The sequence below is a fragment of the Magnolia sinica genome, chromosome 4 (assembly GCF_029962835.1).
Source record: "Magnolia sinica isolate HGM2019 chromosome 4, MsV1, whole genome shotgun sequence".
Taxonomy (NCBI): Eukaryota; Viridiplantae; Streptophyta; class Magnoliopsida; order Magnoliales; family Magnoliaceae; genus Magnolia; species Magnolia sinica.
In genome coordinates, this window is record NC_080576.1 from 109,529,343 (window position 1) to 109,557,273 (window position 27,931).

The window sequence follows — 27,931 nt, forward strand, 5'->3', positions numbered from 1 at the left end:
TTGGTACAACTCGACCCAATCCGAAGTCTCATTGTCCTGACCCGAACTCGATCCGATTCAAAAATGAGTACGGGTCACCTGACTCGGACCGATCTGATACTTGGTTGGCCTGACCCGAACCAAGTCCAACTCAGTCAGGGAAACCGAGTCGGATCGAATTCGGTAGAATTCGGATCGTATAAATTTAATCTGACTATTTATGTGGTGTGGTCTATTTTAGCCTTTAATATACGTCTTTTTTGTGCTCAAGGCTTAAAATGATATGTCAAAATGGATAAACGACTTAGATAAAACATATACATCAAGGGGGGCCCCACATGGCTATGAAGGAACTACCCATCTACGTATCCTTACTTTCATGGGATATATATTAGATATTTTAGACGTGCACTGCACGAAAGTGCAGTGACGTTTCCCAACGTTTCACGCAAGTGCTGTACTTGTTGTGTTGATGTTAGCATGTTCTATGGGTCTGATCATAGGGTATGTGTTATATCCAAACCATCCATCCATTTGGCAAGCTCGTATTAAGGCTTGAGACGAAAAATAAGACAGATCTAACTATCAAGTGGACCACATGAGATGTTTAACGGTGAAAATCATTCACTGCTGCTATTTATAGTGTGGTCCAAATTTTTTCCATAATATTTTACAATGATATCTAAAAATATATGAACGGTGTAGGTATAATAAATACGTCACTATAGGGCCCATATAACTTTGATCTCCTTTGAACCGTTCGAACAACTCAGAGCTAGAGGAGGGTCGTCGCACGCCACGTACCTAGCTAGCGACCATCGCTACGGAAGCCGATTGCGTACTATTGTAACCATCATTGTATGGCCCATATAACTTTGATCTCCTTTGAACCATTCGAACAACTTGGAGCTCGAGGAGGGTCGTCACACGCTATGTACCTAGCTAGCTACCATAGCTACGGAAGCCGATTACGTACTATTGTAACTCAGTACACCAAGTGTACTGAGTAAACTCTGTGGGGTCCACCGTGATCTGCATATTTTATCTACTCCGTCTATCCATTTTAAAAGATAATTTTATGGTTTCATCTCAAAAATGGGATATATCCAAATCTCAAATGGACCTCACCACGGGAAATAGTGTGAATTGAAATTCTACCGTTGAAAATTTCTTACTCCATCCATCCATTGTAAAAGATAATTTTATGGTTTCATCCCAAAAATGAGATATATCCAAATCTCAAGTGGACCTCACCACGGGAAATAGTGTGAATTGAAATTCTACTGTTGAAAATTTCGAGCCTACAGAAGTTTTGGATCAAGCTGACATTTCTTTTTTTTTCCTTCATCCATGTCTGCGTAATCTTATAAACAAGTTGGATGACAAATAAAAATCACTGTAGGCCCTAGCAAGGTTTCAATGGTGAGAGTCATTACTCGCATTGTTTCTTATAGTGTGGTCCACTTGCGCATTGGGAATACTTCTATTTTAGATTCAACCACTAAAGTGATCTCGAAAAACGGATGGACGGCGTGGATAATCCAATACAATCATGGTAGGCCCAACTGAGTTTACTTTGTACGATAAAAGCCTACCGAGTAGCTCAATACGCAATCCTATTTCCCTCGTTTCCTAAGCAACAGCAATGGGCAGTAGGCTCTAGGCTGTTGCGTGGTACTGACGCTGACGGATTGGCTACTACCTACTCTTGTGTTCAGTGATCTGTGGGCCCCACTATGATGTATGTATTTCATCGATGTCATTCATTCATTTTTACGGATCATTATAATGCTTGATACAAAATATTAGAGGGATAAAAATCTCAGGTGGACCACACCACAGGAAAACAATAATGATTGGATATCCTCCATTAAAATCCTCCTAAGGCTCTGAATCTGGTCAGATCTGATCGGATCGGGTCTATTCGGATCGGATCGGTCCAGGTTGACCACGATCCGATCCTGATCCGAAAATCTTTCGGATCCGAAATGCCTTACTTGATTCGCCTTGATCTAGGTCGTTGATTCGGTTAAGATCAGGTCGGATCGGGTTTGATCAGGTCGGATCCACCGGTTTGAACCTGTTTTGCCCAGCTCTGCTTACTGCAAAAGGCTTTGGCAGGAAATACGCGTCCCCATTAGACACGTGAAATCGGATTGTGTACTAAGTCTTATCGTACTGAGTAAACTCTGTTGGGCCCACTATGAATTCATGTGGTTTATCCATGCCGTCCATCCTTTTTTTTCAAATCATTTTAGGGGTTGAGCCCAAAACTGAAGTATATCAAAAGCTCAAGTAGACCATACCAAAGGAAACAGTGGAAGTATTGATTTTCACCATTGAAATGTTTCTAAGCCCCCAATGATGTTTATTTTTCATCCAAACTGTTCATAAGATCACAAAGACATGGATGAATGGAAAAAACAAATATCATCTTGATATAAAACTTCTGTGGGCCCCCAACAACTTTTCAATGGTAGAATTCAATTCACACTGTTTCAGGTGGTGTGGTCCACTTGATCTTTGGATATGATTAATTTTTGTTCTTAAACCCTAAAATTCGATAATAAAAGAGATGGATGGAGTTGATACAGTGCACGGTGGGCTCCACGGACTTTACTTAGTATGCTTACCATTTACTTAGTATGCTTTATACTTCTTATTAAATGTATATTTTTAATATATTTAAAAACTCTGATGACGTGGCACTTATAGTGACGTTTACCAATGAAAACGCTGGAGGCAGGGAGTTTCTGCCTCCGGGAGGCAGAGGATCCGCACTCACAGTGCACAAGCACCGTTTCGGTTGTTGGGGCTGTGGCTATTTAGAGTAGTCGTTTTCAATCTTACGTGGCAACTGGTTTTTCCTTTAGGTAGTAAAGTGCACGTGGAAACACTCAATTACGACAATACTCGATCAACCGTTCCCTAAAAAGTGGAGTGGGCGAGGATAATTTCATGGTGGGCCCCATTTAATGGACAGCTTTGATCTTGACGTTGGTAGACGCGAGTTTACTATAATAAGTGTTACATGGAGTTCCTTGGATCCAAAGCTTCATAAGCCCCACGTCCATGTTGGTATGAAATCCCAAAATCAAGTGGGCCACACCACAGTGGATAGTAGGGATTGAAGGCCAACCATTAAAATTTTCTCTAAGTTTATGTAGGTTTTGGATCATGGTGATATTTTTATATATTTCCCTTCATCTTAGTAGGAATCACCTTTTGAACGGGTTGGATGTCATACCAATATCATTGATTATCTCTGAGAAGGTTTCAACGGTGAGTGTTTCCATTCTTGCTATTTTCATGTGGTGTGGTTCACTCCCATGTTTGGTGTTTTATTTTTGGGCTATCATCTTAAGATGATTTGATAAAACTAGTAAACGGAGTAGATTTTACACGGACATCATGGTGGGCTACACACAGCCTTTTATTACGAAGTTAGAGTAAAAGGGAAACTTGCATCCTAAGAATTACAGGGATGGGCAGTTAGGCAGCCATCTCGAGCAACCATGTCCTTAGCTGAAAATGATATTCTTGCATTTCGTGGGTAGGGCCATACATACTCCTTAGGCCGTGTGCCTCTCCGAGAGTAAGGAAACGACCTTACTAGCATGAAATCCACCCGGTTCATCAGGTACATCGTCTCTTGTTTGGTCTGATCTCAAAAGCTCAACTCTGATTAGATACTCAGGTGGGCCACACCATAAAGAACAGTGTAACATTATACCTGAAACCTCTAAATATTCACGTGCTATGACCCACCTGAGTTTCCAAAGAGAGTTATTTTGGGGGAATTTTTTCATCCTGATGAGGAACATCAGATGAATGGATTGGATGAAATATAGACACCGTGGTGAACCCTACTCAAAACTAATGGTGAGCGGCCCATCTGAATTGCTTTCTATGGTGTGGCCTACCTGAGTTTTGGATCGTCAAATGTCTAAGCATCAATAATAATATGTGGTTGCGTACCTGATGAACGGTGTGGATCTCATGAAAGTTCTAACGATGGGGCGGGCCACCACGCCAGTATCCCTAGGGTCCTTTTTTAAATGGTGGTGATTCATCTTCCTCTCACGTGGCACTCATGTAAGGCTATGGAGACAACCCGACCCGAGTATCATGGGTAGAACATGCATCTAATGCAATCATAAGTTCCTAACCATCCAATTGATGGCCATTGAATGAATGGCTAAAAGTAAAATAGTGAGTGGTCCGAATTCCAACGGTAAGAATAAACTTTTGAATTATACTCCATCAACAACTGGGTCAGCAATCTGCACGGTCTGGATCGATGTATAACTATGCCAATGCCTAAGGTCCAAAGGATCACCAACTACCACAGGAGTTTTTAGCTAAAGGTGGTATTTCAATGATCCAAGCCGTTCATATTGATAATCCTTAACTCTTTTTCTTTGCATTTGGACAGCCTCATTAACCTTTGTGGGCCATTCATCTAAATTTTAAGATATTCTGATCTTGATGAATTTCAACCTCAACCACTATCGACTATGATTCTTGCCAGATCAACGGTTTGGATCATTGAATAATATCTGTCCCTTTACATATTCTAGTAAATCGATGAATTGGAGCGAAGCTCAACACGGCTGTCAATGGGCTGCACTGGGCTATTTGGGATTTGGGCCCGATACTGGGCCCAGAACTAGAATTAAAATCTGTTTATTAATCGGGCAGGCATTTGGCTATATACAAGTTCTCTTTGGTCAAGCTCAATCATGGATGGGCCCAGCCCACATATGGGTTTAAGGGCGTTTGTGTAATAATCATGCATGTGAGGTCCACTAAACGGATGGCTGGATCTTGCACAAAAGCGGATGGCAGGCCCCAAGCATGGACATGGGACATGATCATCTGGGCTGGGCTCTCAGCAGGAGTTATATTGAAAAGAAGAGCTAAGCTTGTACAATTGCATGCCATCCCACGTACCAAAGTGGCACACATGGGAGTCTTCCATCCCTGATGACGCCCACCATATAAGTGGTTTGGATCATAAAAGTATGTCCCCCATAAGCGGCATCATGCATCAGCAAACAGAACGATTTGCAAATGAAGACCCTGTAATTCTTCAATGATTATTTATTTATTTATTATTTTCATTTTTCATGCACTCTAGTTAGTGTTCCTCTGCAAGTGCTGGTAGAATGAGCTCATTCTACAAGGGTTGCATGTGGGGCCTCCATGGGGTTGCCCCACCAAACGCACTAAAAAAATCAGGCAAATCCAACCATCATGTGGGCCAGCACTCAAATTTGAAAGTTTTCAGGGGATCATCTATTATTTTCTATGGTGTGACCCACCTAATGATTGGATGGGTGAGCACAGTACAAATAGGCAATTAGGCAGGTGAATAACTTTTAGACAGGTGCTTCACGTTCATAGGTTGTACAATAAGCATATTCTACCTGAGTGTTTTTTTTTAAAGAAGTATAAAAAAAGTCGAAAAGCAAAGTATTTTATTTCACTTTTTCAAGTGGAAAAGGCAATCACATGGGGTAGGAAGAAGGAATTTGGAGTGCTTATAATGCTCTTATTTATATAGCCTCTTGAAAAGAATCTATATTATACCATACTTCATACACTCGGATGGGACCGACCTAGGCGGAAACCAGTTAATCGGGTGTGCATGATATTCACACGCAAACCAAGTATATAATCGAGTGGGTCACTTTCTTTTAAGCCTTCAAACGCTTGCTTTTGCTGAAAATTAAAATACATCCCTTCAAATCCAAGCGCACCCAAACTACTCGTAGTAGTATCAGGTCTCTCTCTTTTATCTCATTTTGTTTATAAACAAAGGGGCTGTTGTGTCTTAAGATTTCAAGCAACAGAACTCTCTTCCTTATTCTCTCTCTGAAATCTCATCCTCTCTTCTTCTCTCCGGATATGTGAAGGAGCAGTGGTATTGGTGTTGGTTTCAGGCAACAATATGCACATTGTCAGAACCATATGCTAGGCCAATGTATGCAGAAGATAGAAGATAGTGCGCTAAAAACCTATTGGATTGAAAGATTCTGCCAAGAGACGGGAACTATGTCAAAGATAGCTATTGAATCCATACCTTGTTCAAACAAAAAATCATATTCGGTGCCAGTTGCATTATACCGTGAACAAGTATGAGGTTTCATATATATTTTTTTATATTTTATTTTTGAATATTTTCCATATCATTATTTTAGCATATTAAGATGCAAAGACTTATAGAGGAACCGGCCTATAGCAAATGTTGTGATTTAACCACATGGGTGATCCACCTTGCAAATAGGCCAGGCCAGTCTTCAGCTAATTTACATTCCCCTCAAGAGACCATCCCATGAATGTCCCTATGGATGCCTCAGATTCACAACACATGCACCATGTTGGCAAGTTGATTGTTTGTGTTTGAGACTTCAAGGTGGGGGCCATGCATGCATTCCTAACGGAAACTACACTATGAATCCATGACTGAACTTGATTGATTAAAACATGATTGCTTAAAACATTCTTCTTCTTTTTTGGGTTTTGGGCAACCGCAAACCGAGCTTACCGCAACACTCAAGACTCACGTTGATCTCATGTGAACTTGGCAAGTGTGTGACACGGGCCAATCAATAGGCAGACATCCAATAATGGCCATCGCCCATATCAGAAAAATGGGGGCAGTCGGACAATCCTTATGGCCTGATTTGAACATTGAGTGGGAACAATTGGTTCAAGTTGTGAATCATGCACTTGTCTGTCAGGCTTACAAATCCAATACAAACGAGATTGCCGCCAAGCAAACCCTTCGAACTCTATAAAACCCATGATTGGTGGACCTCACCGATGAGAGGACCATCCCTTTGGTGGGTAACAGAAAAATTCTGCAAACTGGGTAGTTCATAGAGACCTCCTCAATAGCAACCAGGCGCATGACGGTCATATAACGTTAACAGCTGGAATATGTCGAGAAACTCTTTAATGCTTCAAGCATCGAGCACTGGCCCATCCATCCCATATGATGCAACAAGTGCACCAACCGCATACTCTCAAACATTTTTTTTTTGAAAGATTACTGAATATATATATATATATATATATATATATAATAAAGGAAGGGAGGAAGAAAAGATGGGGGCATAGACGGGAGCAAATGGGGGTTGCCGAGCAAGCAAACAAACCATTAGGCCCCGAGAAAAGGAAAATCTACTTCCTGATAACCAACAACATAGACTGTCCATTCAATCAGAAGGCTTTACTGGCAATCACCGATACGGGATTTGAAATGTCCCTAAAACACCTGTTGTTTCTTTCTTCCCAAACCGACCACCAAATAGCTATGATGACTGACGCAGGGGAGGACGTGAGGTCGAGCACTGTCTTCCTCAAGAGGATAACTATTCCGAATCCACGGAACTTCTCTGGACTCCTCACAGAGACTTCTCGAATCCACGAGGAAAGAAAGCAGAAAATAGAAATAAATTCTAATAAATTCGAAATTGATTAATGAATAATTAAAAACGAGTTCACAACCCTTTAAATAAGGGTATCAAGCAATGGGAAAGAAATCATAATCAAACTACAACTCAAACTCCTAGAATCCGTGACTTACTATAAATAGTAAACTTACTATTTATAGACGGTCGTGATGTCTACTAGTGCGCAAGGTTTTCGGCCAAAAATAGTAAGTGTCCTATTTGGCTTCACCAAACCGTTCCCCTAATTATTCTAAGCTCTTTTCACGTTGGGCACAACTCCTAAAGCCCGACGGATGAAGAGTTATAATCAAACTAAAACTTACTATTTATAGTAAAAACGAAATTAAAACAGGGAAACGACCATCGATCAAGGGGTTTTTCGCAATTCCGGGCTGCGCATCCCAGCATAGCTGAGTTAGTTGGCTAAAGTAGCTCGTTCTACCCCAAAATCATATATTTTACGTCAGATAACTCATTCCGGATTGCGAGATACGCCCGATCTAAGGTCTGATGGTCCGAATCACTTTTGTCGTTGACCGGGCCTTTTCTGATCCATCTTGGCCATGAAACTGTCTGCGACCCGCTCTACATCAGTCCCCTCCACTTCAAAAGAACTCGTCCTCGAGTTCTCATCTTGCGCTAGTTCATGATACTTGGTCAGGTCCGCGACGTTGAAAGTCCGTGAGATTGCCATGTCATCTGGAAGATCAACAACATAAGCGTTGTCATTGATCTTTCGGATGATTGGTACCGGTCCAATCTTTTTATTCTTTAACTTGTTGTACGTTCCAGTCGGAAATCGTTCTTTGCGCAGATGGACCATTACTTGGTCACCCACCTCGAACACTTTTTGTCGCCGATGCTTGTCGGCTTGCTTCTTGTATTTTTCGTTCGAGGCATGTAGCTTGGTTTGTACTTCCGCATGAATGCCCATGATCTTGTCAGCCATATGTTCCGCTGCAATGCTCATGCCTGGGAGCTTGGGCAGAGGGACCAAGTCTAGTGTGTGGCGAGGGACTCGTCCATAAATAACCTGGAACGGGGATTTCCCTGTCGAGCGGTTCACCATGTTGTTAAATGCAAACTCCACTTGAGACAAAGCCAAATCCCACTACTTCGGTTTTTCTCCTGAAATACATCAAAGGAGGTTTCCCAACGTGCGATTCGCAACCTCGGTTTGACCGTCAGTCTGTGGGTGGTAGGCGCTGCTGAACCGAAGTCGTGTATCGAATCGAGTCCACAAAGTTCACCAAAAGTGGCTTATGAACTTCGTGTCACGGTCAGAAGTAATAGTCTTGGGAACCCCGTGTAGCCGCACAATTTCTCTGAAGAATAGATTCGCACGTGTGTTGCATCGAGAGTCTTCTTGCATGGAATAAAGTACGCTATCTTGGAGAAACGATCTACTACCACGAACACCGAATCCATGCCGCGTTGTGTTCGTGGGAGACCAATCACGAAATCCATAGATAAATCCTCCCAAGGGCCGTCAGGCACGGGTAATGGAGTGTAAAGGCCCGTATTAGGAGATTGCCCCTTACAGGTTTGACAAATATAACAACGTTGGACTGCCTTTCCCACATCACATACCAATTGCGACCAGTAATACCGTTCTTCTACAAGAGCTCGTGTCTTGTCTCGCCCAAGGTGTCCACTGAGGCCACCTCCATGTAGCTCTTGGATTATTTGTTCCCTTAGCGAACTGTTTGGGATGCACAGTCGATTTCCCTTGAAAAGGAACCCGTCTTGCATATGTAAGTCGCCGGGGTGACCTTCTTGGCATCTAACCCATGCGTCCTTGAAGTCGTCGTCATCGGCATATATGTCTTTGAGGCGCTCGAACCCGACAACCTCATTACTCATAGTGACTAACAAAGTTGCACGGCGACTCAGTGCATCAGCTACTTTGTTCTGTTGCCCTGACTTATGTTTTAGTACGAACGTGAATTCCTGCAAAAACGAGATCCATCTAGCATGCACACGGTTAATGTTAGCTTGACTATTAATGAATTTGAGAGCTTGATGGTCCGTGTAAAGTATGAATTCCCTTTGAATCAAATAATGTCACCAGTGCCGCAGTGCCTGGACCACTGCGTATAACTCGATCTCATATGTAGACCACTTCTTACGTGCATCGCTAAGTTTCTCACTGTAGAAGGCTATTGGCTTACCTTCTTGAGATAAAACTCCTCCAATTCTGACATATGAGGCATCGCATTCGACTTCAAACAGTTTATCAAAGTTGGGAAGTATAAGAACCGGGGTCGTGGATAACTTGCGCTTGATTTCGGCAAAGCTCCTGTCGGCTTCGTTAGTCCACTGAAACTGTCATTTCTTCATGCAATCTGTGATTGGTGACACAATGGTACTGAAATTTTTCACGAACCGACGATAGAATGTCGCCAGTCCATGAAAACTTCGCACTTCGTGAATATTTGTAGGAACCGGCCATTCTCTGATTGCCTTCACCTTTTCCTTATCCACCCGAATGCCCGTGGATGTGACGACAAAACCCAGGAACAATAGGCTATCAGTCATGAAGCTGCACTTTTTTAAATTGAGGTACAGTTTATTTTTAGTGAGCACTTGAAGGACCTTCTTGAGGTGTTCCATATGGGTGGTTTCGTCTTGACTGTATATCAAAATATCATCGAAGTAAACCACAACGAATCGCCCAATGAAAGGTTTCAGAACTTGGTTCATCAATCTCATAAATGTGCTAGGCGCATTCGAAAGACCGAAGGGCATGACCATCCATTCATATAATCCTTCCTTGGTCTTAAAGGCTGTTTTCCACTCATCACCCGACCGTATTCGAATCTGATGGTAGCCGCTCCTTAGGTCCAATTTAGAGAATATTTTTGCACCCTCTAGCATGTCGAGCATATCGTCCAACCGGGGTATAGGAAACCTGTATTTTATGGTGATTTTGTTGATGGCTCGGCTGTCGACACACATGCGCCAACTCCCATCTTTCTTTGGAGTTAATAGAGCTGGTACAGCGCATGGACTCATGCTCTCTCGAATAAGACCCTTACGGATTAACTCCTCTACTTGTCCCTGCAGAATCTCGCACTCATTCGGACTCATTCGATAATGGGGACGATTCGGTAAACTGGACCCAGGGACAAAGTCGATATGGTGTTGGATATCCCGCATGGGGGGTAACCCATCTGGAAGCTCATCGGGCCAGATTTCTTTGAATTCATGTAGCAGGGGCCTTAGTCTTTCAGGGATGTTGGTAGGCTCGAGTTCTTCCCCTTTTACAATTAATGCATAAGTCTGTCCTGTTTCCTTTGATTCTTCCATGAAGTCCCGTATGGTTAAGAGAAAACGCCCTCCACTTTAGAAGTTTCAGGTGGTCCCTCTGGATCCATAGGGGCCAATATGGTCTTCCGGCCGTCCTTGACGAAGATATATATATTATCTCGCCCTTTATGAGTGGCATCACGGTCAGATTGCCAGGGCCGACCGAGTAGTATGTGACATGCTTCCATGTCGACCACATCGCATACTACTTCATCCTTATAATGTTTGCCAATTGAGAAGGATATGGTGCACCGTTCAGTTACCTTTATTTCATTGACCTTCTTGATCCAACCGATTGTATATGGTGAGGGATGACGCTCCGTTTTCAATTGCAATTTTTCTACCATGACCTTGGAGACGATGTTCTCGCTGCTCCCACTGTCAATGATCACGTCACAAACCTTTCGATTCACCGTACACCTAGTGCGGAAGATGTTATGTCGATGTGGATGCACTTCTTTTCTTGGTGCATATAATAGTCGCCTCACGATGAGCGACTCGCCGTGATCTTGCTGAATCCAACCTGAATCATCTGCCTCGTCCTCGGTGGTATGCTCTTGTTCTTCAATATCTGGACCTTCATAAGCATTATCAGTACTACCATCATTAATGGCGAGGTTTGCCACTTTTCGAGGACAAGTATTTGATAGATGGCCCGGTTGGCCACAACAGTAACAATCGGGTCTTGGCCGAGCATAGGGGTTCGGGATTCTACTTGGACCGGCAGAGTTGATATGCCCCTTTGGGGTCTAGCTTACCCACTTCCCTGATCTCGGCTCTCAAGCGTAGGAGGTTGAGTGCGTGCTCCTATGGGCTCCTTCCCCTTAGGGTCATGCGGTTCCACAGGCGGACACTGCCACAGAATCCTTGCGAGTAGGATATGTCCGTGTGTTAGGACGTTCAAGTTGCGCTTCTACCCGAGTAGCCAACTTGATCGCGTCATTCATCATCCAAACGGACTGCATCTGGACTCGATCTTGGATAGCATACGTAATCCACCATTGAATCGGACGACTTGCTGCTATTCAGTCTCGACCAAATCATTACGTGCCGCCAGGCGGTAAAATTCTTCTGCGTATTCTCTCACCAACCGACTACCCTGTCGACAATTTTGATATTGTTGGAATAATACCTGATCGTAATCGCTATGGAGGAACGGGCACGTAGTAGCTGCTTCATCCACTGCCAGGTGCGGACTGATGGTGTCATCTGCCTGGTTCGCGCGAGTTGTAGTTGTTCCCACCAAGCTGAAGCTCCTCCTTTCAATTTGTAGGCCACAAGCTTGACCTTCTTTGCTTCAGGGATGTCCATATAGTCGAAAAATCGCTCAACTTCAAAAAGCAAATCGAGAAAATTCTCAATGTGTAGTTGGCCATTGAAGCTAGGAATATCAACCTGCATCTTAAATTCTCGATCCGTTCGATCTACTCGATCGCCGCCATGTCTGGGGTGTTGGAAGATTATGTCGTCGATTTCCTCCTCACTGGAGCCCCCTTCCTCAGGAAGGACTCTTGGATGCATTGTCGGTACTATCCTGCAATCAGGGCGATTAATTGGGGGTGGAGGATTGCCACCTGGAATACGGAGTTGCCTTAGATTTTCCGACGATCCGTTATGCGGTCGATGGAAGCCTGCATCCCTTGCATGTCTTGCTGATTCTCTCGTTGCGCTACTAGCTGGCGCCGTTAAAGGTAAATTCCCGGAGCACCGCCATGGGATTGTTGCCGACTCGTCGTTGGAAGCCATCAATTGAGGAGAAACCTCGCTTTGATACCAAACTAACGCAGGGAAAGACGTGAGGTCGAGCACCGTCTTCCTCAAGAGGATAACTATTCCGAATCCACGGAACTTCTCTGGACTCCTCACAGAGACTTCTCGAATCCACGAGGAAAGAAAGCAGAAAATAGAAATAAATTCTAATAAATTCGAAATTGATTAATGAATAATTAAAAACGAGTTCACAACCCTTTAAATAAGGGTATCAAGCAATGGGAAAGAAATCATAATCAAACTACAACTCAAACTCCTAGAATCGCGACTTACTATAAATAGTAAACTTACTATTTATAGCGGTCGTGATGTCTACTAGTCTTCAGAGTTTTCGGCCAAAAATAGTGTCTATTTGGCTTCACCAAACCGTTCCTAATTATTCTAAGCTCTTTTCACGTTGGGCGCAACTCCCAAAGCGACGGATGAAGAGTTATAATCAAACTAAAACTTACTATTTATAGTAAAACGGAATTAAAAACAGGGAAACAACCATCGATCAAGGGTTTTTCGCAATTCTGTTGGACTGGGCAATGGGTTGGTTAGCTAAAGTAGCTCGTTCTACCCCAAAATCATATATTTTACGTCGGATAACTCATTCGGATTGCGAGATACGCCCGATTTAAGATCCGATGGTCGGATCACTTCCGTCGTCGACCGGGCCTTTTCTCGATCCATCCTGGCCATGAAACTGTCTACGACCTGCTCTACATCAATGACCATGTGCCAGATCCTCGTTTTCTGCTTGCCCAAACTGACCCCATGCCAAGCTTTGATGAGGAGAGAAACCGAGCCAGGGAAACACCACTTCAAATTGAAGCATTTGAGGAATTCTGACCAAATTTCAGAGATGAACGGGCAGAAGAGCAACAGGTGGTCGATGTTTTCTTCATTCTTCATGCAGCAAAGGCAAATGTTGACAATTTACATACCCCCTTTTCTCAGATTATCCACCGTGAGTATTCTTTTGGTCCCCACCAGCCAGGCAAAAGCAGCGTGTTTGGGAGGAACGGAATATTTCCAAAATTTGAAAGGAGGGTGCACCTCAAGGGAGATCGTGCCGTGGTCCAGTTGGTGATAAAAGGATTTGACTGAGAAGATGCTGGATTTGTCCGCCTTCCAGATTAATTTGTCCAGACTGAGGATGTCTGGCATACTCGAACTTATGCGCTGAAGGAGTCCCGCAAACTTGTCAATCTCCCAGTCCTGTAGGTTCCTTCTACATTCCACGATCCACTCGATCTGATTGTCCAGGGAGTAGCAGTCGGCTACGAAGGACTTGGGGTTGGAGGCGATATGAAAGATGTATACTCTCAAACATGTCAGGACACAAAATGAACATCCTGCATCACCAGACTACATTCCATGTCTACGCCCCTACAATTGATAAGATGAGTTGCAGAGTTCCGTGGGAAGAAGAGAGTCAAAACTGTTGTATCGGTGGGGCCTTAAAACAGACAGTGATTAGAAAGCAAAGATCACCATACCGCACAAACACCAGCACATACAAGGCATATGGAAAGAAACGCATGGCATCTGAAATTCTCACCGATACATTCAGTTGAAATCGTCTCATTCAAGCTACTGAAAGCCCATTCTCTACAACGCCACACCAAATGTGGGTTTTACTCGGTATAGAAAAATCTATTTCTTCTTCAGTCAATAAGTTTTTAGATACTCAACACAACTCCTGGATATACATGTCAAACTAGCCAGTGACAACGATCTACGTGTATGTATTGATTAAATACAGGGCGGAACCAATCATGGTTACAATTCGAAGGGACCACAGGGCAGATCGTTTAGTGAAACCCAGGGCATTGGGTATGGAATGGGTGCTTAGACGATGAAAGAACTCGCCATTCCACTCTCCCCGCTTTCTTGCCACCCCGAGCCTGCTCTAAATTTACAGACGGGGCATGTGCCCTGTTGCCGCAGCCATGGATCTATGCAATTGGCGTGAAACTGGAAAAACACGTTAGCAGACTGTTCAATTGGCTGTAAATAAGGTAAACTTTCCCATTCAATATCTTGCAAGGTAATAGTCATTTATTCATCCTTCGCTGACCCCAAACCATGGGCCTTCTGGATCGGAGATACACCGACAGGTCTCCCCATCAGATGATCCTAACCCAGCTGACAACTTCCAAATAAATGCAGCCGGTTTGGCTGACATTATCTGTTTGCAAGAGAGAAATTGGGGGCCTAACATCATATGGATGGGAAATGTAGGGGCATGACCATCCCATGATGTGGCCTAACTTATGAACAGTTTTTTATTAAAAACTGGGTCCACATTCAAGGAAAGACCACCTTTCTATCTGGGACATTTCCAGGGCATTCCCATCTACGTCAGGCCCATCAAATCAAACAGTTTGGATTGCCGAAGCATGTGTCTGCACTCAGGAAGGGTAATGACAAAAGCTAAGATATAACGAAATAGAGGAATCTGTCTCAGTGCCTCATGTGCAGATTGCTAATGCTGCTAATTTGACACAGGTGGAGGACATGGTCGGTGTTCCAGACTGTTGATATGATGGGTCCCACCATGGACAGGGGGATGGTAAATAGGAGCTCACCTTTCAGTAATATAGATCATTTATCCCGTGGCCCACAATGGGATGGAACATCACCTAATATCTCCACGACCAGATGATCTTAGCCATCCAGAGTGTGGTCAACTACGACCAATCGCCAATATTTAAGGCCCAATTGGATGATTAGGAACATGGAGATATTCAGGGACATCCTGCACACCCCACAGGGCCCATCAAATGAACAAGTCAGATCACCAAATTGTAATGTCCTGCATGAACAGTTCGCAGAGCCAAGCGATTGCTCAACCAAAACCACATTTCCTCATCATACGTATCATAAATCATGCAAGGAAAAGCAGTGACCTGATGCAAGCATGGCAAGCTACGTATAAGTTCTCCCATGCTGACTTGCTCCAAGCAGACGCTGCATGTCAGTTCGTCTTCTGGGGCTTTTGTAGCTCCATCTGGTTGTTTTTTCTGCTTAACAAAGAAGTTAAACAGATAAGAGTGACACTTAAAAAGGGGAAATTTTATTTTAAAAAAAAACTTGGAGATGTATCAAACTGGTGACACAAGTGCTCATGAGACCACAGAAAGTATAAAAGCAATAGAGAAGACCTTAAGATATTAAAAGAACAACAACAGTGGAAATGATTCATTGTCCTATTAGAAAGGCACTAGTTTTTTTCCCCCTTTAATCGTTTGCCAATTAGAGAGATCTCTCATGTTTCTGACCTTTTTAAAAAAAAATATTCCAAAACAACAGATGAATTTAACCTTATAGAGTAGTTTTGTTTCTATTCAAAACCGTTAGCATTCAGGGTACTCTTGATCCGCAAATAATCATGTCTACTATTTATTATAAATTTAAATGTGCTCCTACATTGAATGCATAAATTACACAGCATGCAATTGTAAAGAAAAAAATAAAATAAAATATGAATGACCAGTTCTTACCAAATTCTTAGCTGAAAGAAGGAAAATATGAGGTGTGTCGTTCGATGTGTCGCCTCACCTTTTTTTTTTTTTTTTTGGAACAGTCACGATTTTATTGAAAAAGGGGCAAAAGAATTACAGCCAAAAGGGAATTAACAAAAAAGGAAGATCCCTATCGACCATTCTGCCTTCTTCCCCACACCTCCACTCTCCACGGGGAGATAAAAGACTTGATAGAATGGGGATCACCACATCACCCTAAAGCATCTGAAGAAGTCTTCCCACAACTTCCTGGCAATTGGGCAATCCTCATTCTACACGCGAAGGAAACAGATGTAGTGATGCAGGATAACTAACCACTTGGTCTAAAAGCTCTAACTAATACCCTGCCAAACCCACCTCGTGGGCCCCACATCACATGGGTCTCGCCTCACACGAGTGTGAAAATGCCCTTGCATTAATCACCCCTGATGAGGAGTCTCGAATACAAGGCATCCCACTCTGATACCGCTCTGATGTAGGACAACTAACCACTTACTCTAAAAGCTCAAACTAATAGAGCATGGTGAATCAATCCCTTTATCTCATAGCCTAGGCCCCACTTTCCATGGGTTAGGTCCTTGGCCGAACCCCCTCGTGGGCCCCACATCACATGGGTCTCTCCTCACATGGGGGCACAATACAGGCCACCCCACTCGAGCTCGGTGTAAAAATGACACTGCATTAATCAACCACGGTGAGGAGTCTCAAACATGAGACCTCCCGCACTAATACCATTTAGATGCAAGATAACTAGCCACTTTCTCTAAAAGCTCGAATTGATAGACTGTGGCAAATCAATCCCTTAATCTCATAGCCCAAGCCCCACTTCCCATGTGTTAGGCCCTCAGCCGAAACCCCCTTGTGGGCCCTACATCACATGGGTCTCACCTCACATGGGCTGCCCACCCCGAGTGTGCCCCTGCATCCCATTATTCTCACAGGCCACCCCACTCAAGGCCGGTGTGAAAATGCCCCTGCATTATGTTGGCGATATGCATTCCTCTTCTTCGCAAGTTGTTGATGGGAACAGTGTTACATCATGTCTCTGCCTTTTAAACACTAATCAAACCTTCCCATCTGAGCTTGCACAGAACATGTGATTCATCTTAATACGGATGTGAGATATGCTTTCTAGAAAAAGATTACTATCATTTTTCCTTCTGAAGTGTAGATCCTGGATTCAACCCCAGGTCACCATCTAGTAGCCAAAAAGAAGAAGGGTAGATCATGCCATTTCTCTCCACAAGCATGCCGTGGCATTGAACTCTCTATCCATTTCAAGCCAGTTTGATGACTGTCTCGTGCGGGACATTGGGAGGATAAAAAAGAAATGCAAATGCAATAGATTCTTTTCTGAGAGGGAAGGCTGTTCTTATAAAATCATTGGCAATAAATAGATTTGGAGCAGAACTTCCACTGGGAGGATAAGCAACTCAGAGAAGGAACCCTACACTTAATTAAATCTAGCAGAAACACCACCAAGGACGAGTACACTGAGTAGTTGTGATCTCAGAACAAATGGAAGAGCAGCATCTTTCCTTGTATAGCCCCTCTGAGGTCCAACTGGCCAGCTGACTGTGGAAGGCCTTTGAACAAGAAAGCTAGGAATCTCATTGATTTTGTGACCATAACAGTATTTTCCTTTTCCTGGATGACGTCTGGGAATCCTTTATATAAATAATAAGGTCCAGGACTTTTTTTATGGATGACAAGATCTGGGATTCTATCTTTGGTTGCAAGAAAAGAGACTAACAGTGGGTTTTCTGCCTTTATAACTACTAATAGAACTACATTTAAGTAAATTTTATTAGAGGAGAAAAGCACACATATGAAGAGGATGATGAACCATCATCCTATTAATGCAACAAAGAAGAGCCCCAAAACAACTCAATGGCACTCTATGTGAAAACCTTGAGCATTGGTGCCTGTTTGGCCCTCAGAAAGACCAATCCCAGTGAACAAAACTCATCCTAGAATAGCCTTCAATTCCATTCAAGCCAAATTGCCCAGAGAGTGGCTAGGCAATATAGCTACAATATAAAGAAAACCTCCTTTTGCATTTGTTTCTACCCCTTGCAAAACATGGAAGAAATCCCCAATTGAAAATGGCACAACTCATTCCACACCAAACAACTAGAAGAATTTCCACCCATTCAAGCCAAATTGCTCAAAGAGTGGCTAGGAAAGATAGCTACAATATAAAGAAAACCTCCTTTTGCATCTGTTTCCAGCCCTTGCTAAACATGGAAGAAATCCCCAATTGAAGATGGCACAACCCATCCCACACCAGACAACTAGAAGAATTTCCACCAGATCTCCAACGCATAGGGACAGCGCATGAATGAACGGCCCACCGTCTCCACGTCCATTAGGCAAAGAATGCAACCATTAGGAATAATCATATGCCTACTCCTTGGGCTAATTGCAAGCACCTTCTTTTTACCTACTGCAATATGATAAATGGGATCCAAGACCCTATGAGCTAAGGAGATTGCCAAATAGAAAGACTGGAGTACTGGACAGAAAATCAGCCCAGGAACTTCCATTCCTCAACTTCTAGAGAAGGGGCTCCATCTTCTTAGAAAGAGCCACACAAGGTGGCTCACATACAGTTCAGGAGTCAAGCCCCAGAGCAAGCGTTCGATCAACATTTAAATGTTAATTAAGCCTTTCGTCATTTTCAAAATTTTCTCTTGGTATGTAAGCTGTGAGCAAAGCACAACATCAGGCTACAACACAAAAGAACCACCTGATTAAACTAGGGGGTTGACTCCAACAAAATAGAACAGAACAGATTACATTGCTTTTTTATATTAGGGTTTCATGTTTCTTAGAAAGAACTGCACGACGAGGCTCATGTATGGTCCAGGAGACAAGCCCAGCATAAGCACTCAATCAACACTTAAATGTTTTTTTTTTTTTGAAAGATAACTTGTATTAAAAAGCAAAAAGGAACAGAGGAGAAACGGAATCTGCTGAGGAGGCAGAAACCATTAATCCTTAAAGGAAAGAAAATCTACATTAATCCCATCCATATGGGATGCCCAATCCGCTATCATGCACTTAACCAGGGAAGACAGAAAGTGGGGAGGCCGCGCTTTGTTCTGAAAACACCTATTATTCCTCTCAATCCAAACAGCCCACCAAGTAGCCATTATTGCCATGTGCCAGATCCGGGTAGATTGTTTTCCTATTCCTACGCCATGCCATACCTTTCATCGTTTTCAAATTTTCCTTTCGGTAGGTCAGCTGTGAGCAAACCGCAACATCAGGCCATGGCGCAGAAAAAAATAATCACCTGATTGAGCTAGGGGCTTGACTGGCATAGAACAGATCACAACTCTTTTCCAATATTAAAGAAACTGATGTTAAGAAAAGTCGTTATTCTTGATGAAATTGTCTTCGTCAGTGTTGAGAAGAATCCGGACAGTTTCATAGTTTCTTAAGGACATCTTACCTTGAGGATCCAGAAAATTTATTTTTATTATGGGCAGGTATTAACAGAAAACTTGTAACTCAATATGGCTTTTTGCCTGCCAATACTGCTTGCCTGAAGAAATAATGATCTTGAAGCTAAGCTCCTTGCAAAAAGTCACTAACATAAAAAAGTGATAATGCATTAAAGAAATAAAAAATCCCTCACTAATTTTAATTCTAAGGCCAATCTTTTATTTTATCAATCTCTAAGTATTAACAATTGATAACATCCTTATCACATGAACCCCATTCTATTATAACTATTCATTTGATAGAAAAAAAAAAAGAAAAAGAAGGAAGCAAGGTATCAAAACTAATAAAAAAGTGCAAAAGACAGAAACCAAAAAAGTTACATAATTGCCTGTTGCATTAATACCGTCCCAACTTATTTAATCACACGATGAATCGTCTGAATAACAGTAAAGGCCACTAACTATGACAACAAAATCAATCATAAAATAAAATGCACATGAGCATTATCTACGTGACACAATTAGAATCACAGCATTTAGAGAATGTAGAAGATTCTTGATCAGCCATGATGACGTAAAATTTTGAACATGCAAATAGAACAGGGTAAAGGGACTCGAATCACCATTACACACAAGACAGATGATAAAGAAGATATGAACTAAGTAACCCCATCATAAATGTTAGATGGAAATCAGGAACAGTGTTGTCAAGTGTGATTGTATATGGCATTTTTTTAGAACAATTGCATCATGGCATATGCAAACCAAGATGGTATGCGATGGCATACGTTGCAAGTAGTGTTTTTTTTTTTTTTCTTTTGAAGGTGGCTTGTAAATAGTAAATTAGGTTGTAACTTGTAATTTATAAGTTGTTCAAGTTATCATTTACCAATAAAATTTCCATGTTTGAAGGTTTTTAATAATTAAACTCTTTACGTAACATGTCGTTTGTTTTGTTAAATTTTATGTAAATATAATATGAGTAATTAAATACATAACTTATTTTATAGATGGTCTAATAGTCTCAAACATTCAAACTACAATGAAATAGGTAAAAGAATCCAATACAATCACTTGTAGTAATTAGGCATAGTTTTTCCTAATTTTTTAGATTTTTTTTCAATTTTTACATATTTAAAAAAAAAAAAAAATTTAAAATTAAATTAAAGCCAAGTGAATATGTGATCACATGCGTAAGTAGGCGAATAGCATATGCCACTCACATACGATGGCATATGCGATTTGACAACATTGATCAGGAACTTCATGAACTATTATTATAGTTTAACAGACAGACCAAGGGTATACTTGGGTTCCAGGTTTACTAGGGCAACAAAAGCGCAAGTGAGATAAGTAAACGACCTTGAACCTTCCCACGTCTCACTTGTGATTCAGCACCAAAAAGCAGGAAAATGGAAATCTGCTTAATGCAGGTTTTGCTTCTGAGCTGCTCCAAACACAAAAGGTGCCACCAACCACCATTTGGTGCTACACCCAAGTGCTAGCTAAACTAGTGCTATTTCAAACTTATAAGCCTCTACTGAAACAGATTAATCATGTGGGACAAACAAAACAAAACAAAAAAAACAAAAAAAAGAAGAAGAAGAAGAAGAAGAGGAAGAAGAAGTGACAAGTAGCTTATATTTAAGATGCAGTTAGTGAAACCATCTATGAAGAGTTAAAACAAGAAGTGAAGAAGAATATACCTCAGTCATGGTTGCAGAAGATGATGCCTGCTGCAGCGATGAGCCTTCACTGCTAACAAAACCAAGATTACACTAATTACCTCTCAGAAGTTATCAAAACCTCTAGAATGTAACCGAAATGTTCATTTGAGACTTCTATTCCAAATCAAACAAAAACAAGAGAGAAGATGGAACCATTGCCGTTGTTGTCGTCATTGTGGCATTCTCCAACTGTTCTCCAACTTTTTTTCCTTTATTATTATTATTATTATTGTTTTGGAAAGATCTATTTGGGGTAACTTAACTTTTCCAACAACTGGGTTTACAAGTGGCAGTCTGTCTATTCCAGCAATTGCGCTAACTTATTCAGGATTTGAAACAGGAGCTTTCATGATGGCATGGAAAACATTCCACAACTTGCTGCCTTTCTCAACATCACAATCCTCTGACCCTAACATAAGGGGGAAAACTGCATAAAGGCCAGCCTCAGCTTGGCAAACTTTTAATCAGGCTGGCCTCAACAATTGCAAGCTTGTCTACAGTCAAAATTATTTCTCTGTGGATACATGAGATGCAACCAACCAAGCTACAAGGAGGATTTTATTTTATTTTTTGTTCTTCATTATCTTGTACTTTGATTTAAAAAACAGGTAGGGTTCACCTTCACCCACATAAGACATTGAGCAGCACCCTCAGTCCAGAGCAAGGTATCCCGTATCGGTATCGGTTGGCGTAACAGTACCTTCCGATACCGATACGGATATGGGGGTGTAACGGCGATACAGGGGCGTAACGGCCCGTAACAGTGCAATTTTTATTTTTTTTTTGCCAAAAAAATATGAAAAAATATGGATTAAATCCGGAATATTCTAAGCATTCCAAATATGCATTCATTTATAAATTAGAACATGCTTATGGTGGTGTAACAGTCCACTCTTTGGTGAGAAGTTGTATCGGACTGTCTGATGAATTTATGAACCATATAACTTAAATTTGACTACAAAATTCATATATTTAATTTTATAAATATCTAATTTACATACTTAACAATTTGATATCATTTCTCCCAATAGTTCTTTAAAAAAATTAAATTAAATTCGGGTAGATGGCGTTGCCAATTTGGGGCTGACTTGGAGGACCAATTCATGCTCCAAATCAGTCTCAAATTCTTGCAATTTATTGGCATTATCCCACTTATGAATTGGTGGACATTTATTGGATAGCGAATCATGAAAAAAATCAAAAGGCCCTATTTAAAAAAATAAGCGTCTACAAATTAACAATTAAAACAATTAAAACAATTTGATTTTTCGGTGGACATTTATTGGATAGCAAATCATGAAAAAAATCAAAAGGCCCTATTTTAAAAAATAAGCATCTACAAATTAACAATTAAAACAATTATTGGCAATCAAAAGGCCCAATTTAAAAAAATAAGCGTCTACAAATTAACAATTAAAACAATTTGATTTTTGGGTGAGCATTTATTGGATAGCGAATCATGAAAAAAATCAAAAGGCCATATTTAAAAAAATAAGCGTCTACAAATTAACAATTAAAACAATTTGATTTTGGCATGGTGAATTAGCACATGAGACAAATTAACAATTAAAACAATTTGATTTTGGCATGGTGAATTAGCACATGAGGAGGAGTAGGAGGAGACTTCTGTATTTTTTTCATCTGTTGGAAAGGTAAATCAGTTCCAAGACTTCTGTATTTTTTCCCTTTGTTGGAAAGGTAAATCAGTTCCAAGACTTGCAAAAAGATAATTAAAAAGGAAAAAAGAGAAAGCCAAGCTTTTAGGCTGACAAAGAAAATGCATGTCCCTGAGCTTTTGCCAGTTCACCATCATAAAAAAGGGATGCAAAGCCAGACAGACATTCTTGCAAGCAGGCTGACAAATAATGGAACAAGATCTTCTAACTTGCCTTGGTGGACCAGACGGAGATGCATGGTGAGACTGAACTTTGTATTTGTGAACAGGCAGAGCATTAATGTCTTCCTCACTCATTGAAGGAGCACTAGGATTATTATCCGAATCAAGTGCTCTTAACGCATCATAGTCTGCAACGAAATGAATGAAAGAATTAAAACCTGCAAACTGACATCTCTTTCCATAGCAACCAAGGTAAACAAACTTGTATAAAATCATGTAGCATGATTTTAGATATGAAGAACACCACATTTTCACTGCCTAGCAAACAAAATCTATATCATATTTCATCTACAGAGGATTTAAAGTGTCCATATGCAACAAGTCCTTGATCTAGACTATTGATCAGACTATCCCTGCCCCAGATGGGGAATGCCCAAAAATCTCATAGATTTGGAAATACTAGCCATGCAATATAGCCTTTTTTTTCCATATGGTTGTTGAACTGTGCTTATTTGTGGGCGAATGATCAAGGATTGGGATCTTTCACCCTGAGAGAATTTCCGGGATCCCTTTCCATGATAATTCCCATCGGATTAATTGTCTGGATCAGCAAACCATTGGCCCCACTTGTATTGACCTGGCGCACCAGGTCCCCAATGAATACACATATCCTGATGCTTCAGCACCTTAATAATACCTCTCATCTAAAATATCCTCCAGCAGTAAATACACCACCTACCTAGGTCATCAAATTCACGGTCAAGAAGAGCAAGCTGGAGTCTGAGGCCATGCAGTCGCCCTCTTGTTGCAAATGCAATGGAAGGAGGCATATGAAGCCGAAATTCGGTGTGACCAAGCAGGCCACTGGCAGCTGCAGCATGGGCTTGGGCCTGTGCTTGAAGTTGTTGACAGGTTGCATACATCCTAAGGCTAGTAGCCATTAAAAAGACACCCAAAACTAGCCAGAGCTACAAACATGAAGCAAACATGGAAAAAGAAACCTTCAATCGCTTGCACCAGAAAACATTTATTAATATAATGATCAAACAAAATATTAATCCTTGAAAATAACCTATTTAGCATTTTTTTTTAAAAAAAATACCAGAAAATTTGGTGACATCTGATGCGAGTTTAATATCATGAACAGTAGAAGAACTGCTGGAACAAGTAGCCCAAGGATTAGAAGTGTAAGGATAAGAGAAATGCGCACAATTTAAAACTAATAACTTTCTGTTCAATCAATTTCTGGTCATCAGTCAAAACCAACAGGAACAATTGACAAAAACAATACCTGTGACAAGAAAGGCCAACGAGTTGGTATTGACTGGCCGACCTCCAGCATGCATTCGCTGAACATGGAATAATTAGCATAACAACTGGGATAGAGATAATTAGACTTGGGTAAAAGAGAGTCATACTAAATAGCCAGTATTGACCCACAAAATTTAAATAAACTCAAAGATGTCAGAGACATACCACTGAACGCCTTTCCGGAATAAACCCGGGAAGCCCGCTTTCAAGATCTGCTCTAGTCCCTCGAAAGACGAAACTCATGATTGTAGATGTTCGAAGAGAATCCCTCTACTGTAAGACAGTCAAATAGTCCAAAGAACGTCAGAAATCGTCCGTAACAGAACTGTGAAACCTCTAGGGCATCAAAGGGAAAAATGTATAAAGAAAAACAATTTCCATGTTTGTCTCCTTATTTTCCTCAATCAAATACAATGTTGGTTGTTTCCATTAAGTTATAAATATCTGTAGTACATGAATCAAGATATTAAAAACAGTTATGTAATGGCTGTAATGGCCATTAAGTAACAGTAATGGTGGTAACAGTTACAACTTCTTTTTTAGAAGAGTTACTGCTTGATTTATTAGAAACGTGCTGAAAAAACACAAGGAATTACAATCAAAGCAAAAGAGAAAAATTACAGTCTTGTATTTCAAATTAATTTATCCTAGAATCCCAATCCACTACAGGACTATTTACTTTAAAAACAACTTACACCGCTTTGGCCGACTCATTCCAGTAACAATTACACATTGCGGGGCTCTAAGGGCTGTAGCGGAAAAATTGGTCCATAATGGCCCGTTACAGCCTTACGGGTAATGGTAATGGTGGTGGCCGTTATAGCCACTGTTACCGTTATGAAATAGAAATAGCTTGACATGAATAGAATAGTGATGTTGTTAAAGTTTGAATTCTTTCCAAGCATATGTCAGAAGAAAGCACAAGCTACCAGTCTACCATGACAATCGGAGGTTGTTTAAACTAATAAAATACACTTTCGTATATAAGCACCCATAAGAGACCATTAAGCTACCACTTATAAGAGACACCATTTAGCTCCCATGTAAAATACACTTCCATATATAAGCACCCATAAGAGACCATTAAGCTACCATTTATAAGAGACACCATTTAGCTCCCATGTAACAAGGATACTCCAATTTGACAAATTGGGCGTGCATTGATGCAACTATTAGAAGAACTTACATCTTTTTCTTGTATTCCAAATTATTTATACAGCCATTATGTAAATTTAGCATGTAGATAATTTTTCTGTATCTTACGCTTTCGTGAAGTAAATTTTATATCAAGATATACTTTCACATTTGCATGTGTCAGCATGTGGATTTTTGATGGTTCCTGTGGCCCACACCTCATAACTGTGTCCTACATTGGAGCAGGTGTCTGTCTAAGACTTACAAAGCTAAAGCCCAAGGTACTGAGCTCATAATCACCTGCGATGAAACCTAAACATATTCTACCCAGCTGAAAGGATGATCAAAAGCTGGCACACCATGTTTACATAGTTCAATATAGAAATCTATGTTGAATTGCACAGTTCCCAATCAAATTTGCAAATCCTCTAACCATAGACAGCTGCCAACAGGGTTTTCCTAATATTATTCTTTTGAGAAGGCAAAGTTACCGGTGATGGATCCAGACACTCCACGCGTTCAAGTGCAAGTACATGGTGTTTCCTACACTTCATTTTATTTTTTTCCTAATTGCACATAACATAAGTTTAAATTTAAATTTGTTACCAAGTTCTACTCTAAAGGAAAACAATGCACTAAAATTTGTCCAACCTTTTTTTCCTCTCTTGAGAAACCATATAACCAGTTCTATGTCCCAGTATATAATTGGCTATTATACGATCGTAGACATATATAAAAGATAATAAACTTGTAAATTTGGCTGTTATATATGGTCAATTCCATGATCCTCCAACAACACTCCATACCAATATCAAGTTGTGAGTCTTGTAACAGATCTCCCCTATGCACTCCATTTGCATTCACAATGAATGTACCCTAGCAATGAAAGAGACCTAAAATAGAGACCCATTTCCATCACAGTAGGCTTCGTAATCTATATCACATTTCGGGAGATATGAGAAGAAAATGTTGAAAAGAGAAAAAAGCATCACAAGAGAAACAGGTTATGCTATTTCCATGTTGGGAGGTTTCAGTGCATCGAAAAACTCCCCAAAGAAGCTGATCTACTTACAAAACAAATTCCATACTAGTCTCCTGCCCATGGTTCTTAAAAACATTACAGCTACCATTGTAATTTGTAACAGTAACAGCCCCAAAGTGCTAGTTGAGATTCACTAATCCAGCATGCAGCCATGCAGGCACACGTGCGAGATCCAAAAAATTCATCAGGCGGACCCCACCATTTGTGCCCTTTGCCCAAAACCCAGCTGGTCCACTCATCAGCTGTGCCACATGCGTGCCCGGAACCTGGATTGTTGGACATTTCTACCCATGCAGTCCCCTGATGACCAAACCGGCTTAATTCTAGAGCCAGAGAACAAGCCCACTGAGGCCCACCTGACAAACAGCTTGGATCAGTCCGAAAAGCATGCCTACATGCAGGACTGGCAAAGCCCTAACGAGAAATGCAGTGGTGAAAAGCACATGTTCCTACAAAACGACGGCATTGCAGAACATAAAACCGCCGAAACAGAACAATGGCCGACATCTTACCACTACATATAGAAATGTGTGACCTTTCAACCCTAATTGGATCCGATTATACGAAAAAAACACAATCAAGCAACTGCATTCGAGAAGAATTAGAGACCTAATTTGCCCTAATTCGAGATCTCGATAGATCACGAAGAATATCTACATCCTACGAAATCGTTTCACGAATAACCGTTGAAAGATCAACAGATGAGAGATTTTCAAGAGATCATTCGATGATCGCGATATCAAACCCTATAATCGTTGAAAGATCATGAAATTCGAAGAGGAAAATGAGGAGAGAGAAAACTTACGAAATGGAAGAAGAGAGAGATCAACCGTCGGTTGGCGTCTGATCTTCCGAGAAAGAGAGGGTTTTGAGAGAGAGAGAGAGACGCGTGTTTTGGAAGAGAGAAGAAGAGACGCGGAGGAGAAAAGGAAACGAACGGGAAAGGGGCTGGACTTCTGTCTTTTTTCACTTGGGCGTTACACGAGGGGAGCGGATTAGGTGCGGCCCCGGTCATACCAAAGATGGTACGTCCCTTACCGTGGGGCCCACCTTGATGTATCTATTCTGTATCCGTGCTGTCCATCCGTTTTTAAAAATAATTTTAGATCATCAAGAGAAATATTAAATAGATAAAAATCTCAAGTGGACCATACCATAGGAAACGTTGGTGACTAAACTCTCTACCATTAAAAGCTTCCTAAGGCCCATTGTAATGTTTTCATAACTTTTATTAGCCATCCAACCAGTTGGTAATGTCACATATACCTTTTTAAGGTATAAAGATAAATTTCATCTTTATAAAATACTCTAATGGACCACAAGAATATTTTAATGGTCAATCGACACCTTTTCGCATGGAATGGTCCACCTGAGATTTGAATCTGTTTCATTTTAAGTATA

General features: G+C 41.2%; 1 protein-coding gene across 3 annotated transcripts; it reads right to left on the reverse strand.

The window, feature by feature from the left end:
• Positions 1 to 14,150: 14,150 nt before the first annotated feature.
• On the reverse strand, positions 14,151 to 27,489 carry LOC131243767 (E3 ubiquitin-protein ligase SDIR1). 3 transcript variants are annotated; one of them, XM_058243334.1, is made up of 9 exons: positions 27,336 to 27,488; positions 24,520 to 24,627; positions 24,335 to 24,392; positions 24,146 to 24,198; positions 23,783 to 24,011; positions 23,096 to 23,231; positions 21,186 to 21,234; positions 15,416 to 15,529; positions 14,151 to 14,480 (listed from the first exon to the last, which is right to left on the reverse strand). In XM_058243334.1, exons 2-9 carry the CDS (start codon positions 24,595 to 24,597, stop codon positions 14,355 to 14,357), a joined length of 843 nt encoding a protein of 280 aa, XP_058099317.1. In that variant the 5' UTR covers positions 24,598 to 24,627; positions 27,336 to 27,488; the 3' UTR covers positions 14,151 to 14,354. The 3 variants fall into 3 exon arrangements, with proteins under 3 accessions (XP_058099317.1, XP_058099315.1, XP_058099316.1); XM_058243332.1 differs by lacking the exons at positions 14,151 to 14,480; positions 15,416 to 15,529; positions 21,186 to 21,234 and having other exon boundaries at positions 22,834 to 23,231; positions 24,146 to 24,201; positions 27,336 to 27,489; XM_058243333.1 differs by lacking the exons at positions 14,151 to 14,480; positions 15,416 to 15,529; positions 21,186 to 21,234; positions 27,336 to 27,488 and adding an exon at positions 27,140 to 27,300 and having other exon boundaries at positions 22,834 to 23,231; positions 24,146 to 24,201.
• Between the last annotated feature and the right edge of the window lie 442 nt (positions 27,490 to 27,931).